The following is a 16981-nucleotide window of genomic DNA, read 5'->3' as shown; positions in this document are numbered from 1 at the left end:
AGCTTCTGAACTTTTTTCATCATCCCCAATTGAAACTCTGGACCCATTAAACAACGATTCCTTCCTTTCCCTCCCTCAGTCCCCAGTAACTTCTATTTTCTGTCTCTATGAATTTGCCTAGTCCAGGTACCACATAAGTTGAATCATACACAATTTGTCCTTTTGTATCTGGTTTACTGCACGTAGCATAATGTTTTCAAGGTTCATCCATGTTGCATCATGTGTCAGAATGGCCTTCCTTTTTAAAAAGCTGAATAATATTCCATCATGTGTATATACCACATTTCCTTTATCCATTCATCTGTTAATGGACATTTGCATTTCCACCTTTTGGCTGCTGCAAATAACACTGCTATTAATACTGGTGTACAAATAACTGTTAAGAGTCCCTGCTTTCAGTTCTTTGGGGAATAAACCTAGAAGTGGAATTGCTGGATCATAGGGTAATTCTATATTTAACTTTTTGAGGAACTGCCATACTAGCTTCCATAGTGGCTACACCATGTACATTCCCACCAGCAATGCACAAACTTGAACATTAAGTTTTAGAAGTCTTGATTAAATAGTCTATTGTGTCTGGAGGAATTCAGTAAAACATAGTCCAGGTGGGAAAATGCAGCCTGAGCTGTGTGTGCTTGCCCAGAATGTTGGACTGCTGTACGTTCCAGCTCAAGGTAACTATTATTGGAGGGTAAAGATTAAAGATTAGGTGAGTGAAGTATAATAAAAATTGGGGAATTCCCTGGCGGTCCAGTGGTTAGGACTCCACGCTTTCACTGCCGAGGGCCCGGGTTCAATCCCTGGTTGGGGAACTAAGATCCCGCAAGCTGTGCAGTGCAGCCAAAAATAAAAAATAAAAATAAAAATTGGTCTTCTTTCCCAGGAAAGATTGAACTGTCATGTTAAGGGTATTAGTAATGCTTGAAAATTCCATGATCCTTAGATCAAAAAGATTTCAGAAATATCAGAGAAGTAACTAGATCAGGTATCCCCCCCCCCTGGATATTTTATTATGAAAACTGTTAAATAAAAGAATTTTGGAAGAATTGTACAGTGAGTTCTAAATACTCACCAACTAAATCCTACAATTAACATTTTGCTATATTTGCTTTATCACACGTCCATACCTCTCTATCCATTCGTCAGTCTATCTTATTTTTTGATACATTTCAAGTAAGTTGCAGACATCAGTGCACTTCACCCTTAAACACTTCAGCATGCTGGAGAGGGTATGGAGAAAAAGGAACCCTCCTAGACTGTTGGTAGGAACGTAAATTGGTGCAGCCGCTATGGAAAACAGTATGGAGGTTCCTCAAAAAACTTAAAAGAGAGCTACCGTATGATCCAGCAGTCCCACTCCTGGGCACATATCCGGAAAAGACGAAAACTCTAATTCTAAAAGTTACATGCACCCCAGTGTTTATAGCAGCACAATTTACAATAGCCAAGACTTGAAAGTAACCTAAGTGTCCATCAACAGATGAATGGATAAAGAGGATGTGATACACATACACACACACACACACACACACACACACACTCTCTCTCTCTCTCTCACACACAATGGAGTATTTCTCATCCATAAAAAAGAATTAGGAGTTGGGGATTAAAAGATACACACTACTGGGCTTCCCTGGTGGCGCAGTGGTTGAGAATCTGCCTGCTAATGCAGGGGACACGGGTTCGATCCCTGGTCTGGGAAGATCCTACATGCCGCGGAGCAACTAGGCCCATGAGCCACAATTACTGAGCCTGAGCGTCTGGAGCCTATGCTCCGCAACAAGAGAGCCCGCGATAGTGAGAGGCCCGCGCACCGCGATGAAGAGTGGCCCCCGCTTGCCACAACTAGAGAAAGCCCTCGTACAGAAACGAAGACCCAACAGAGCCATAAATAAATAATTTTTTTAAAACAAGATACACACTGCTGTATAGAGGTAAGTAGTAACTCTTTCAGTTAGAACAGACCACATGGTGTTAAAAATTTTTTATCTCAATGCACTATAAATTCTTCTTGTGTCTTTTAATTTTTCCAGATTTAAAAGACTTAAGAGTAGAATATAACACTGCTATACATAAAACAGATAAACAACAAGGACCTGCTGTATAGCACAGGGAACTATAGTCAATATTTTGTAATAACCTATAATGGAAAAGAATCTGAAAAAGAATATATGTGTGTGTGTGTGAATCACATTGCTGTACACCTGAAACTAACACACCTTTGTAAATCTACTTCAGTTAAAAAAAAAAACAACATATTTGAGGGAATGAAACAGATATGCAGCATTCACTCGGTCAAGTTTATTGAGAATCTACCACGTGCTCAGCACTGTCCTCGGCAGTAACGTGAGAAAAATTACAAAACAAGATATCAAGAAGGGAAAAATACACTTTGCACTCTGTTAATTTGCAATCTTTTCCACGTTGCTTTTCAAAAGTGTTCTTGGGTCGTTTTGGAATATGTGATCTCCCTCCTTTTTCCATGTCCCCCTAAGGTTTCCAGCACTGTCAAGTTATGTGCCACTATGGCCATCCCCTAAAGAACAGAGGATGGGACAGGAAGAACAGCTTCCTGCTGATGGGGCAGTCAGGGTCCTGCTGATGGGGTCCAGGGCTGGGGTCCCATAGCGGGGTAGATACTTTGAGCGGGAACCCGTCAACCCCGAGGGCTCAGGGTACTCACAGTGAATCATGAAAAGGCCAGACTTGGGGAAGCCCCAGACAGGGCCCTGGGGCCCTTGCTCACCGCCTCCCGGGAAGACATGCTTAAAGTGCTAACACTGTAAGAAAACAAGGCATAGCTACATGCAGGCCTGGACGCACCAGGCTTCTCACCTCCCATTCTTCCCCTTTCTTGTGCTAACACCAGGCGCTGGCACCACCAGGGCCCAGGCCAGTGGGGAAGTCTAGTGCCAGGTGAAGAAGTGGAGAAGATCCAATGTATAACCTATGATGCCCAGGAGGGGGCTGGGGCAGAGAGGTATGCAGCAGAGGGTACTGGTTTGTGCTTGGCCAGCGCTGCTGGGCCAGAGGTGAGTTCCTGTGCAAAGGGCAGGTTGGTTCTCTACAGCTAGCAGGGTCCTAAATTTTCCCTGAGGGAACAAAGCTGCATAGCATGGGACGGAGATCCAGGACATGCAGGGCCCTCCCAACCAGGCATGCCCCATGCCTGCTGTACACGGTGCTGAGGAGCACCGGCGTGGGGCACAGAGCTGCCCCAAGCCGACAGGGCCACGCCACGCTTAGATGCTGGATGACCTCCAGGCACACCTGGACAGAGAGCCCCATCCGCCTGGGCACAGGCCATCATGCAGGCCCTCAACCAGAGTTGGAACAAGGGCTTAGGTCCAGCTGGCAGCCTTGCCAAGGATACCAGTGACCCAGAGGACAAGCAAAAGTGGCAGTGGCATGGCCTCTTCCCGTTGGCAATGTGGCCAGGCAGAGGGTGCCTTGGAGGAGGACCGGGAGGGTGCCCAGGGGCCAAGAAGGCACCCTCTGTCTTAGCCTCAGCTCAGAGCCAGATCTCATCACTGCTCACACTGGACACCCGATAAATGTAGCCCAGCATTGGGAGATGGATGAAACCTGCGGGTCAGAGATCCCAGGAGACTCAGTCACCCTCATTCCTTGGAAGCTGGGAGACCACTCTCTGCCCCTTGGGGATTCAGAGGCCTTTGGCACAAGCCAAAGGGCCGGGGAGCAGGGCAGCAGGGCAGCAGGCCCCTTTCCCATACCTCGGCTGGTGAGGAGGCCGCCGGGCTCCGGATCCAGAAGCTCCGGCTGGCTGCTGTCCTGAGCCATCTGCTGGTCCGCTGCTTTCCCTGTTGGGTGACAAAGGGGATGGTGCCCGGGGTGAGGTGTGTGCCCGACGGGGTCTAGACCCTCCTAAGGCCCAGGGTCTCTCTTTTTCTCAGAAGCACCTCCACAGATAAAGCTGGGGCCAACAGAGGGTCCTGGATGTACCTCTGGAGTGCGGAGTGAGGTCGTTGAGCTGCAGGTGGGACGGGAGGGACATGTTCTCCCGCGGCAGGCGCACGTTGTTGAGTTTCAGGTTGTTGGAGTCACTACAGGGCAGAAAAAGGCTTGGATGGGCCCTGGCACCAGCGGGCACAGACTCCTGCTTGCGGCCCGTTCCCAAACTACCAGAAAGCCCAGGATCCCCCCGTCCCCATGCTGCCTCTCCATTTGGCCCATCCACCCAGCCCCAGGGAGAGTTACCTAGAGATCAGGGATGGGCGCCGAGAGGGACCTGAGGAGAAAGAAACCACAGCGCTGTCTCAGTGTGCCCACCTGCTCTGGGCTCTGCCCCCTGCCCTCTTCAGGCCCAGAACCCTCAGGCAAGGGGTCTCTCAGATGCCCAGACTGGCTTCCCAGTGCCTGGCCCTGCTACCTGGGATGCATGTGGTCTAAATCATGGCCATGCCCAGGAAGACCTGTCCTACCACTTGTCAGAAACGTTCTGCCCAGCTCCACTCGCTGCCCATGGCCTTGCTGCCCACCCCCTGATCTCGTCTCCCCTTCCCCAGCCACCCTCTGCCCCCGCCCTGCTTTGGCCCTACCTTTGGTCTTCTTCGCTTTCCTGCAGACCAGGCAGGCCACCAAGGTGCTGAACCCCACCAGGGTGCCCAAGGCAAGGCCTCCAGCCACAACGATGCCCAGCAGTGGCACTTCTACCCGGGTGGCCAGGAGCCCTGCAGGTCATTCTCTGGTTAGGTTCCAAGCGGGCAGGGCCCCCCAACTCTGAGATGCCATAGGTCACTACTCTGTCCTCCTTGCCCCAGGTGGCCAGGGACAGCTTTCACCAGACTCGCCCAAAAGGCAACAAGCCTTCCTGTTTCTGCACCATGATCCCACACCCATCTGAGGCTTTGCTGGGCCCGTGGCTGGCAGTGCTCACCTGGGGCCGGAAGCGAGGCGCTGGTGACACCCACGTCGTTGGTGGCCACCACGCAGAGGCTGTGTGGCAGGCTGCGGAGCTGCAGCTGCACGTGTGTTTGCTGAGCCAGGCGTAGTCTGGGCATCCAGCACCAGGAAGTCAGAGGCGCTGACAGTCACCGGCCCATCCTGGTCGATCCAGGTCACGTTGGCAGGCGGGTTCGCACGCACCAGGGCAAAAAGGACGACCAGGAGGCCCGGGCCTTGAGCTTCCTGGTACTTGGCCCCAACCTGGGCAATCTCCGGCTTAACTGGTGCAAAGCAGAGACCAGTATGTTCCCACCACAGCCCCTTGCACACCTTCCCTTTCTTCCCAAACTCAGAAGGGAGCCAGGGGTGTGGACCTCTCCTTAGGGGGCACTGGGAAACAGGATGGCTGGGTCTGCCAGAGAGGCAGCATTTCGTACAAATGAAGATTAAGAGTATAAACACTAGAACCAAAATGTCAAGATTTGAATCCTGGCTCTGCTACTTACCAGCTGTATGACCCTGGGCAGATTGCTTAACCTCTCTGCCTCAGTTTTGTCATTTGTAAAATGGGGACAACAATAGTAATTACCTCATAGGATTACTGTGAGGAGAAAGTGAGTTAATACTTGCAGAGTGCTTAAGTGTTTTTTAAATGTCCTACCAGACCACCTGCCTGGTGACTGCTGGGGGGTCCCTGGGCAGAGAACCTCTGTCTCTGTCCACCTGAGGGGCACTCACATTGCACATTGAGGAGGACGGAGGCGTTGGCTGACCGGCCACTGTCTGGGTCCTGCAGGGAGCAGTTGAGCTCATGCTGGGCCCGCTGGGCCGTGACAGTGAAAGTGCTGGTGCCTCCAGAGAAGGCCTCCCCGCCCACACTCAGCAGTCTTGAGGTGCTGGCCTTCTGCAGCTGTCCATCCAGGTACCAGGCCAATCGGGGGGTGCCAGGCCCCCCTGCCACCCAGCAGGTGAAGGCGTGGCGTTCATTCTCTCGAAGTGCCCGCTCTGCCCAGGTATGACCATCAATTTGTGGCGCCAACTCCCCCCAACCTGGAACACAGGGGATTCTGGGAAGGGCTGGTGGAGGCTTAGTACTGTTCTGTGACCGGGATGAGGTCCAGTTACAGAGGGGCAGCAGGCCAAGAGACAGAGCACCTGGGTTCTCTAGCCAGGGACGGCTGGACCTTGGGGAGGTGGATGAAGGGAACCCAACTCTGGCGCCTGGAGTGGGTACCCAAACTGAAGATGCAGGTAAGGAGGGGAGAGAGGGGGACTTGACCGCACAAATGCATGGCCAAGGGCTGAACAGGGGTGTACCTGAGCTCAGAAGGGCCGACAGGAGCAGAAGTGTGTGCGGGAGGGTAGCTGGCCCTGGAGGCAGCGCCCTGGTGGCCCCGGCCTGGGCCCCAGGCTGCCGAGAGAAGGGGGCAGGCCTCGATGTTAGCCAGGTGAGAGCAGACAAGCTTAATAACTGCTCCAGGAATTTACTCTCCAGAAACAAAAATAAACCATGCACGGAAACACAAATGTAGAACGATCCACAGTGGTGAAGGCAAGGACGCAAATGGTCGAGCCCAAAGGTCCAAACCCAGCCAGCAAGTACCTGTACACCTTGCAGGCACAGAACTGAGCGCTGACTCCACGGGACAAACAGGCACACGCTCGCAGGTACACAGAAACAACCTGCAACCGTGCAGCCCGCACCAGGCCCAGACACACACACGCGCGCGCCTAAACACTCGGGTACACGTGCCCCTCCCCCAAAGGGACCGTCCTTCTCCCGACCCCGGCTCTCTCCCGCCCGCTTCCCTCACCCACCTACGCCCCTTCTCCCCTCCTCCGGATTTGGGCCGAAGAGGATGGGATCCAGGAGGCGGGGGTCGCGAAGCATGCCCGCCCCCGCCTCGCCCCGCCCCGCCTTCCGGTGCAGCTCACCTGGCTCACTCCTCGAGAGCAGCCGGAGCGACTGCTCAGGTCTGATGAGCACCGCAGTCGTCCGCAGGGGCCCGGGCTGCGCCAGGCAGGGCCAATCGATGCCCGACCTCGGCCCGAAGGACCCCCCCCTCCCCCAGGGCGGCGGCTCCGGGACCACGTCCCGGGCCTCGCTGACGGCCTCGCGCGCCGGGGGTACTTGAGCGCCCTTCCCTGCGGGGACGGCGGAGGACGCAGACACAGGCGGTGGCTGGGAGAGCCGGCAGGTTTATTGGTTGCGGGCGCCCCCCTTCCCCCCACGCCCGCCTGCCGGCGGCTCAGCGCCGGTCGCGGGGCCCGCGCAGCTGTCCCATCACGTCGGCCAGCATGCGGTTGCACAGCGCCGCGTACGGGTTGAGCAGCACCAGCTGGCGCCGAGCGAACGGGCTGCCCAGCCGCGCCGCCCGCTCGAAGTCCCCGCGGGCGTCGTCGTCCCGGCCCTGCAGTCGCGCCACGAGCCCGCGCTGCACGAAGGCCTGGCGGGCGGCGCGACCCCGGCCGCCGCTCAGCGCCAGCGCGCGCTCCAGGTCCTCCAGGGCGCCTGCGGGACCGACGGACGGGCGGGGGTCAGGGCCGCGGCCAGCAAGCGATCCGGCCCCGAGTGGAGGCTCTGGGGCTCGGCCGTTTACATCCCGCCTGCACTTGACTCTAGAGATCGGTATTGTTACTCCCTTTACGCAGATGAAGACTGGAAGAGTTGGCAAGACTCGGCCTGGGCTGCACAGCCAGTTAGTGGCAGAGCTGGGACTGAAGTCCAGGTCTCGCCTTGTCCGTGTTATTTTCTACCATCTGATACATCAAAACACGGACGGAGGGTCACTATGTTATGAATCTGGCCCTGTTGCCAGGCACACATACGTTATTAACCATCTACCATGTGCCAGGTGACTGACTCCGAATCCCAGAGTCCAAAAACATTAGAATTACCTGACAACCATGTCTTATACAATAAAGTCCTTTTTTTCCTCTCTTTCTTTTTTTTGCCGCACCGCGGGGCATGCGGAATCTTAATTCGCCGACCAGGGATTGAACCCGTGACCCTGCAGTGAAAGCGCAGATTCTTAACCCCTGGACCCCCAAGGAAGTCCCTCTCTACCTTTTGAAGACATTTCTCTCCTCTTTTCCATTGATGCCTTAAAACCGCTTCTCTCACCTGTGTTCTCTACTGAGTGTCTCTTCTCATTCTTTATTTCCATGGTCTTCATTATTTTGTATCTAATTTTCTTTGAAAGAGGTCTTGGAGCCAGAGCTGGCCTGCAGCATTTTTGTTTTTATCATCCTCGTAAATACTTGGCTTATTAGGCATCAGAGCTGTGAACTCAACCTCAGGCAGCCAGCTGGTATCCACGGTAGGGTACCGAGCTGCATTTCTTCTGCGCTCTGCTTCAATTCACTCAAGTTCTCTAGTCTATAGCGCCTGCCAGGGCAGGGCGCTGGGGGAGCGCCAGCAGCATCCTACAGCAAGGCTGGTCTTCCCTGTCCTCTCGCTGTGTGTTTTGGTCCCTGGAACCCAGCAGAGGCTCTGCTCCCCATCCTGACTGGTCCGTTGAGAAGCTTTCTAATCACAGCATTCCTTGGTTTCCCTCAGAGGAGCTGGTCAGGAGGAATTAAAGGCCTTCTCCAGGCAGAATCCCCTCTGATGCTCTCTGGGGTTTTGGTCTGCAGGCTGTCCCAGCGACCTTTATGGCCCTGCTCTGCCAAAGCCAGGTGGCAGACAAGCCTGGGAAAGGCCCTCAGAGTCCCCCAATATTCCCAGAATGGAGTCCAAACTCCCCAGCCTGGCATTCCTGGCCCCAGGAACACCTCTACCACCACGGGTCTCGATAGTCTAGTAGTTCCCTACTAGGCTTCTGTGGTTTACCCTTTAGTTGAAGCCCGTTAGTGATTTCCAGCGTTTTCAAGACAAAGTCCGATCTCGGCCTAATGTTCGCAGTTGTTCACTCTCTGGCCCCTGTTTACCTCTCCAGGCTCTGGAGAGGCTCCATTCTTCCAGCACGCCCTTTTCCAGCCAGATTCCCTGTACCTGTCCATGACTTCAGGACCTCTACAGGCCGTGCCTTCTCCCACTCCCTGCCCTCCATCCAGCTAACGCCTACTCATCCTTCAAAACTCACTCCTCAGGAACAGATCCCGTGCTGAACCCTCTCAGCTTGTTATGCTGCTATTATATTTATGTGTCTGTTCTACCCTCTAGGCTGTGAGCTCCTTGAGAAGCAGTATCATGTGGGGATTGAGAGCACAGGCTCTGGAGCCCTGCCACCTGGACCAGATCCCAGCTCTGCCGCTTCTCAGCTGTGTGAGTAGGAAACTACTTAACCTCCATGCTTCAGTTTCTTCATCTGCAAAATGGAGATAACAATAGCACGTACCTTTTAGGGTTGTTATGAGGATTATATGAATGACTACAACTCACATGTGAAGTGCTGAGTGCCTGGCACATAGTAATTGCTATAAGCACTATAATCCTCAGCACCTAGCCCACTGCTAGAATAGTAGGCTCTCATTAAATTTTTATAAATATGTAAATGGAATGCAGTCCCCCTGACTCTCACAATATCCCCAAGAGGTTAGCCGAGCCCATGATATGTCTCTTATGGGTAGAGACATAGGTTCCAGAGGGGCTTAGTGACTTCCCACGCCCCGTGCCCAAGCCCCACAGACACACCGTCTCTGGTCTGTGCCCTCCCCGGCCCCTCTGCACAGGCTCCAGGGACTCTCCCCTCACCTGCCACGTCTCCCTGCAGTAGCCGGGCCTGGGCTCGGTTGCTGTAAGCTGAGGCCTTCTCAGGCAGCAGGTTGATGGCTTGGCCAAACCTCTCCAGGGCCGTGCTGAGGTCGCCAGCCTCTGCTGCCATCACCCCTTGCAGCTCCAGGGCCTTGGACTGCTCCAGCTGTGCTCGAGGGAAAACTCCATCTGTGCCAGGGAGGGAGCCAGGAGGGGACAGGTGTGCAGTTGGGAGCAGGAAGCAAAAGCCACCTGGGGCTTTGGAAACCTGGGACACGAGCCAGGGCTGACTGGGCAGGGCTGTAGGTCACAGCAGGAGTCAGATGCAGTGTTTGGGGCAGGGGGAACGGAGGTCAGCAAGGCAGAGAGCTAGCCCTGCTTAAAGTTCCAAAGGGACCTGGGAAAGGCGCCTTGGTTGGCTCCCCACTGCCAAGAGAATGAAACCCAAACTCCTTAGCCTGTAGCTAAATGATTTGCTCAAGGTCACACCGCCCATAAGCTGCACAGCTTGGATTTGAACCCAGGTCTTTCTGGCTCTTCAGTCTGTCTCTGTTTTGTTCTACTCCACTGCTTCCAACAGGAAGGCCGCCATGACATACCCGGGTCATGAAAACCATTTCCAGTGTTTCTCTCAGCTTTTCAGCCTGAAGTTGCATTAAGGCTTAGGTTTCACTCCTTTAGAAACAAAGGGCATCAAAAACCCCTGATGCGGACAGCAGGCCCCCTTAGGGGCTGGTGGAAAAGCCAGTGAGCGCACTCGCTCTGGAAGAATTAGCTCAGGGCTTGGCTTGTAAGGTGTGTGACACTGAATACTTGCTTAGGTTGGAGCCGTTTAGCTGAGCCACCCCCTGCCCTGTTTCTTTCTTCCCTGCTGTGGAGGGTGATATACTCTGACAAAGACGTGAGCGTATCACATGGCCCCTCTCCCCACCAGCACAGTTAAGCTTGGACCATGGGGTGAACTGAGTGGGGAGGTAAGTTCAGAGGGGGGTGGTGGAGGACAAACCTGGCTTTCTCCTCTGGCCACAGTGACTCCTGCCAAGCCCCCGTCAGTGCAGTGAGGGTCAGCAATCATCATCCAAGGGTCGTGGAACAAGGGCCCTCGTAAGACCACCTACCTCTGCCACCCCAGCGAGGCAGCAGACCAGCCAATGTGGAGAGCTATACTCCAAGGTCGAATACTGACCTTCATCTCCTCCTTCCTTCTCTGCTTCCTCTCCCAGGTCCAACCCAACAATGTCTCCAAACGGAGTGTCGGGGTTGAAGATGGCCTGCAGCACTGCCTGATCATTTGGAGTCCCCATGGTGCTCAACTCCAAAATCCGAAAAGGTGACTCACCGTGAGAGGGAGGAAAAAGGGGTGAGGGCCGAGCCTCCAGCCAGCTGATCCAGAGGGAGGAGGTCCGTTTGAGGACCAGCCCCCATGAGGAGGAGTGTTGACCATTCCTTGGCTGCAGTGTAAACTCAGCCCCCTTTAGCCTGGGGATAGTGACCCTGGCTTGGCAGAATATATTTACAAATATTTCTCAACTGCCTCCCTACCCCCACCCCAGTCCTAGGGAGAAACAGAGTAAGTAAATTGCATTTCAGCTTTAAGGTGGAGTGGAGCAAAGAGAGGGTACTGCCCAGGTTCTCCCTGAAATGCTTTCATTTTATTATATTCATAGATTGGGAGGAACTCATTAGAAGCCAACGCTTGACCACCCGTGGATGAAGAAGGGGGATATATGTACCAAGTAAAGGAACTATTCCTCTGTCCTCTTGACCCCTTCCTCATATCCAGAGTTCATTAGGTCCTGAACATACATCACTGATGAATAAGGGAAGAAAATATGGTTAAGAGAGACAGTGTAGAGTGGGGCCTGAAGGAAGGCGGTGGGGACTGATTTCATGATTCCACCTTAAAAGGAAGGACTGTGGAAGGGACTCTGTAATCAGGTCACGGGCCACACCCCTCCCATTCGTCCACCTCAGCCAAAGCCAAAAGAAAGTTCAACCATGTGCAGCAATAAACTTGACATGTTTATTAATTAAACTATCACTTAAATAAAAAAAAGTGCATAGAAAATAAACATGTTTAAAAACTCCTTTTTTTTTTACAACTATGTACACTTTTTACTTTTACATTCAGTCTTTCGTAGACAGCTTTCAGCATTATTATTTTTTGAACTATTAAAGTATTTTCCTTCATCCCTGTCACAGGGAGTTAACACTGATGGACTTTAGACACATTTTTTTCCTTTTTTTTTTTCTCTTTTTCTCTAACCAGAAGCTTGGAAGAACACAAGGAAAAAAAAACCGAAAGATCTGTTATACATGATAAAGTTGTCAAGAAATGTCTTATTTCTAGAAAAGAAGCTTGTCATCTGTTGAGCTTTTGAAACAATTATTCAACTACCTGTATTTACTAAAGAGACTGTTAAAAGTTCAATAAAAGAAACACCACAAGTCTATTTTCTTGGTTGAAAGACAGAACTAGAGTACCTCGGAACAAGATACCAGGAAAGCACAGAACACAATTTTCCCCTAAATGCAGGTGGTAACCCCAACATTCATAACCAAAAATAGAGAAACAAGGAGTACAGGTACTGACTGGCAACATTCACAGGCAGAAAAAATCCAGGTGACACCATTTCTGCATTTCTCTCTGATCCCAGGAATGGACTGTTCCGCCATCCCCTTAGGATGGGTCCCCCCCCATTTGGGGGGATCAGAGGAGCGCCAGACTGACATTTTCCTGCCACTACTAGCAACTGTAACACAATCCTTATCTATAGTGTTAAGAGAATTAAAAGCCATGGACTGAACTAGGCTTTGTTACATGGTGCATTACTATATTAGTTCCTATATATATCATATTTATATTTATTTGAAAACCAAAACAAAAAAGTTGCAAGTTTTCAGAGTGTGAGACTTGACTGGTATTCATGATTCGGCACAAAACCATCTGCTAGATAACCTTGTATTGCTTTAAAATGAAGGAAATGAAACATAAAATTACACCCAGCCCTTTGCAATGACCCGCTTTTCCTTTAAAAAAAAAATCCAAAAAAACCACAACTTGATTTCTATTTTAAAAAATCCCAAATCAAACTTAACATCTGACAAGGTTTTGACCTTTAGTATTTTCAGATATTTGATGGAACGACAGTCCTTTAGAAAGATACATTCATTAAAAGGTTTTTTTTTGTTGTTTTTTGTTTTTTTTGTTGTTGTATTTTTTTTTTTTTTTTTTTTTTTTAAATCAAGGGAGCTGCATGGTGCTCACGGCATTGGCCGGGGGTTTGACAGAGGCAAGCGGGGTGGTGGAGTGGATCCCGGCCAAGGAGTCTGGTTGAAAACTTATATATAGCTGCCAGGGCTTCCCCCTTGATTCTTGTCATTGGTCTAAAAACAGGAGGGGCTGGGCTGGAGGTGGCGGATGGTAATGGAGGGAGCCAAGGGACCAAGTTCCGGCCAAAGGGTCAGCGCCATGCAGCTATTCTGGTTACACAGTTGTCACTGGCCACCAGGAAATGCAGCCACAACAGGTTCTAGCAGCAAAGCTGTAAGTGAGCTGGCTCTGTCACTGAGAACTGACCAGGTTTGCAGCTGTTACTCCTTAGGGATTTGGGATGCCCCTTAGGGGATTCTTGGGAATGACCCACCACAGTTCCTCAGTCTGCACTTTTGTGCGGAGATTCCCTTGGTCACTTTCAAAACAAACTCGGAGGTGTTTTGGAGATAGCTATGCCATTTCTTTTTTTTGCCTTCTTTCCCTCTTGTAGGGAAACCTTAGCTTATTCCCCAAGTTGCTGGCAGGTACGCTGAATTTTGGCAATGGACTCAAGGCTGAGCTCTAAGAGGAATTCCTCATTTCCATGGTTGACAGGGAGTGGAAAGGCAAGGCAAACCATCTGCAGCTGGCAGGAGAAGGAGAGCTGGGGGTTCCTCCCCTGGCCTCAGGGTTTGGGACTGGTAGAAAGAGCTGAGGAGGGGCTCACAGTACAGCACGGCCTAGCAGGGCAGTAACTAGGTCTATTTAGCTGAGTTTCCCCCACCCCCGACTGGCCTTTGGGTCTTTCTCAAGGTGAATTCATGACCCATCAGTGCATTAATCATTTCAGTAACAAATGCAGCTTAAGGTTTTTTTCTTTAAAAAAAAATAGGAATAAAAGGATTTACAAAAAAACCTCACACAGTGCAATAATAAAGGAAACCAGACACTAGTGGAACCCCTCGGGCCACTGTATCTTGTTCACGGGCAAAAGGAGGAAGGGAGGTGAGGTCTGGGTAGAGTGCTTTTCCCCAGTCCCCTGCTGGCACTTCTCCACGATGACAGGGAGTCTCTGCCTTCCTGGCCACAGTGCTGGGCTCCCTGCATGACAGTGAAAACAGTGACAATGTTCCAGCAGAGCCACCAAAGTTCTTAATTAAGGTCACGGAAGAACAGGGAGCCCAGGATGGAAGGCACAGCAGAGCCACGAGTCCCGGGGCAGAGAGCGCTGGGCTGAGTCGTATTGCTTCGCTAGACTTCCTTCCGTAGGAATGGGCTTCTCGAGGCGAGAAAAGGTGCCTCGCCCTCCACTGGACTACGCTGCTCTGAAACCTTGTAGCTGACAGAGGCAGAGGAGAATCTGCGTTATCGTGAGTGGTCAGACTGTGCTTCAGTTTCAACGGGCTGCCCCAAAAGAGGGCACAAGGGGATCCAGGGGGTCTTTGCAGGCATGAGGACTTGGTGGGCAGAGGGAGAGGGAACGAGGTGACCTATGAGGCAGATGGTGATGGAAAATGTCAGGTTGCCATTCAGCTTGGATGCTAACTCTGAAGGAGGAAAGACGAGGGAAGTGTAGGTTCCCGCCTCTCAGCACTGAGCTGTGCCAGAAAGGAGAGAGACAGCGCAGGAAAGAGGAGAAACTGCTGTGTCGAGATCCTACCGCAGCCTTTTCAGGAGCTTCGATTTGGGAAGGAGGGGAGTGGCCCGATGGAGTTGGGGGACCTTCCTTTGCCATTTATTGTCAAAGAGCAAACCCAGGAAACGTCTATGTCAACAGGGCACAAACGAGCTACACATTAAACAACAAAAAGTACACCTTCCAGGGGGAAGTTGGGCAGGAAAAACCAGACTTTGTGTGTTCAGCTGAATATTTTCTCTAACTTCATCCTATGAAAATAAAAAATTATTAAAAACCGATCTTCTTTTAAATTAGGATAATACCGCGGTTTAAAAAATAGCCTTGTCATAAGTGCTTCTCCCTATGAAGTGCTTCTCATAGAAAAATATACAAAATATATTTACATTTATAAAACCTTAAATAGTAAACTGTAAACAGAACAGAGTAAAATCCAATGACTTAATTTAACAGGTTCAGGACACTGTCTTGGGGAAAGGAAGAGAAGAAACATTTGATGCTGTTTTGACCACATCCTAGGGAGTAATCAGGGCAGTAGTGTCATTTAATTTACTTTATCCATAGATTTTGTGCAGGTGGCAGAGTTCCCTCGATACAAGGTGGTCTAGTCCCCAAGTTTTGGGCCTTGAAATCTGATTAGTGTTCTGCCTTCAACTGGACACTGACCATTTAAAAATTAAGTCTTCCTATGTCTTAACAAGGGGAAAGTAAAGTTATCATGTCCTAGGAATGGGGCCCAGGGGTTACCCTGGTTGTGATACTCTGGTCGTTGCATGATTCAACTCCTATTCAAATAATCTTCCTCTTCTAAAAAAATCATGCTACATATATTTCTTTAAAACTCTTCAGTGGAGTTTTATGAAAACGTCTCCGAATTCTGTCTGGTTATGGCCAATGGCTCCTGTCCACTTCCCCACTGGGAGTGCTTACAGGCTCAGGGAACGTTTTGTAGGCACATCCTATGCCCAACAGGGAGTGTCCTCGAGCAGGGAGTCACTCTCCCCTACCACCCAGAGAGCACGGGAAAGCAGTGGGATGCAGAACGGAGGACGAGAAAAGTGGAGTGAAGAGAAGGAATGAGAGGGAAGCCGCTCCTATTGTCTAGGAAGGTGACTGACTGAGATAAGGCTCATGGGGGTAACACTCCCACTTACAGCCCACAGGCTCAACGTTTGGTAATGAACTGGCACGACCCCAAGACAGCCTTTGACACCAAAGGTGCTACGAAATCCTGTCTCCCAACCAGAAGGGAACTCTCAAGTGGGAGCATAGTAGGGAAAACCACCAGACCGTCTTTGTTCAACACACGGCTACAGGCTGGGCCCGGCTGGCAAACTGTCAGGTACCCAACCAACCCCGCACCGGGGCTGTGCCTGACCCCTTGCTTACAGTGCTCTGGAAAGGCCAAGGCGAGGATGGCAACTTCTCTCTGAGGAGGTGCTCAGGCCCGATCTCCCAACATAACTAACCCTCTATAGGCTCCTTCCAGGCAAGTCTGCTAGGGACCCGTTTCCCACTTTTTAACGGCACGCAATCAGAGGGGCCCCGGGAGAAAGCCGATCGCGGATCTTTGCTTCGAGACCTCATCCCTCTCCAGGACTATGATCACATGTATAATGTGAATATGGGGCCTAAGGGAGCCCAGCCGTCACGCAGGCCCCTCAACTGTGCCCACTCAATCCTGGAACTCCTGGCTGCCGGCAAAGGCCTTCGGCACTGTTTTGGAGGCCCTGGGTCCTAGTGCTCCAACAGTGGGGAGAAGAGCAGCTTTAGTTTAGGAACTTCCGGCATTTCTTGGCACCACAGTTGCAGGGTAGCTTGTTGCTGGCATCCTCAATGGGGAACTTATAGTCGTAAGTGAGTTCCTCCCCTCGGTAGATTTTGCGCATGGCGAAGATGACAATGTGCTTCTGCCCGTCGATATTGATAACCCGAGAGTAGCAGTTAGGCTCACATGAGTGATTGATGAAGCGGGCAGCGTTTCCATGCATGGTGGCATCTACCACCTCGGAGTCATCGATCCGGAACATGTAGCAACCGATGCCCTACAGGAAGGAGAGCGGAGAAGAACCTGTTATTTATTACAGCGCAGGCTTGACAACATTTCCCAACCTTTTTCTGATGTGACCTTAGCCACTGATGAACAGGTCCTTCTGGTAAAATTTCTGGATTTCTCCCATCTTTCAGGATGCCTCCATGACAAATTCCTAGATTACAGGCACTAGACTAGAAGTTTCTTAATGTCTCCACAGGCAAGAGAAACCTAAAACTTGTGTCACTGTGTGTTGTTGTTGTTTTTTTTTTAGCTGCACCGAGCAGCTTGCGGGATCTTAGTTTCCCAACCAGGGATTGAACCCGGGCCCCTGCAGTGAAAGCGTCGAGTCCTAACCACCGGACAGCCAGGGAATTCCCGTCACTGTGTGCTTGTGACCCTGGGATCCATTCAGACAAACCTTCAAAGAGTATCTTTGTGTGCTAATCCCGAGAG

General features: G+C 51.3%; 3 protein-coding genes and 1 long non-coding RNA gene across 17 annotated transcripts in view; 1 reads left to right on the top strand and 3 right to left on the bottom strand.

The window, feature by feature from the left end:
- Window positions 1–2279: 2279 nt before the first annotated feature.
- On the bottom strand, window positions 2280–6831 carry TMEM25 (transmembrane protein 25). The gene is given in 11 exon segments (XM_082342142.1): window positions 2280–3585; window positions 3735–3821; window positions 3964–4064; window positions 4219–4249; window positions 4560–4691; window positions 4898–4987; window positions 4990–5013; window positions 5016–5186; window positions 5644–5955; window positions 6223–6588; window positions 6724–6831. Coding segments are annotated over 11 exon segments (1461 nt in total). The 5' UTR covers window positions 6797–6831; the 3' UTR covers window positions 2280–3511.
- Window positions 6832–6962: 131 nt separating this feature from the next.
- LOC309605834 lies at window positions 6963–11673 on the top strand. Of its 4 annotated transcripts, none has more exons than XR_014231558.1 (5): window positions 6990–7103; window positions 7558–7634; window positions 9071–9172; window positions 10825–10931; window positions 11269–11673. It is a non-coding gene; the product is annotated as an uncharacterized lncRNA (long non-coding RNA). The 4 variants fall into 4 exon arrangements; XR_014231559.1 differs by having other exon boundaries at window positions 7558–7760; XR_014231556.1 differs by lacking the exon at window positions 7558–7634 and having other exon boundaries at window positions 6963–7099.
- On the bottom strand, window positions 7089–10905 carry TTC36 (tetratricopeptide repeat domain 36; the record flags this gene model as incomplete). Its single annotated transcript, XM_082342165.1, has 3 exons — window positions 7089–7417; window positions 9602–9790; window positions 10788–10905. The coding sequence occupies 3 exons, from the start codon at window positions 10903–10905 to the stop codon at window positions 7155–7157; spliced, it is 570 nt and encodes a 189-aa protein (XP_082198291.1). The 3' UTR covers window positions 7089–7154.
- KMT2A (lysine methyltransferase 2A) overlaps window positions 11603–16981 on the bottom strand; it is a 74896-nt gene continuing 69517 nt past the window's right edge. For all 11 annotated transcript variants that reach the window (XM_082342106.1, XM_082342114.1, XM_082342109.1 and 8 more), the window contains one exon: window positions 11603–16538. In XM_082342106.1, coding sequence (XP_082198232.1) covers window positions 16263–16538 — 276 coding nt within the window. In that variant the 3' untranslated portion in view covers window positions 11603–16262. The remainder of the gene's footprint in view (window positions 16539–16981) is intronic.

The sequence above is a fragment of the Balaenoptera borealis genome (genome assembly GCF_965194805.1).
Source record: "Balaenoptera borealis genome assembly, chromosome: 11".
In the NCBI taxonomy this organism is placed as follows: domain Eukaryota; kingdom Metazoa; phylum Chordata; class Mammalia; order Artiodactyla; family Balaenopteridae; genus Balaenoptera; species Balaenoptera borealis.
Note: the sequence above shows the minus strand (reverse complement) of the source record. Positions and strands in the feature narration are given on the sequence as shown.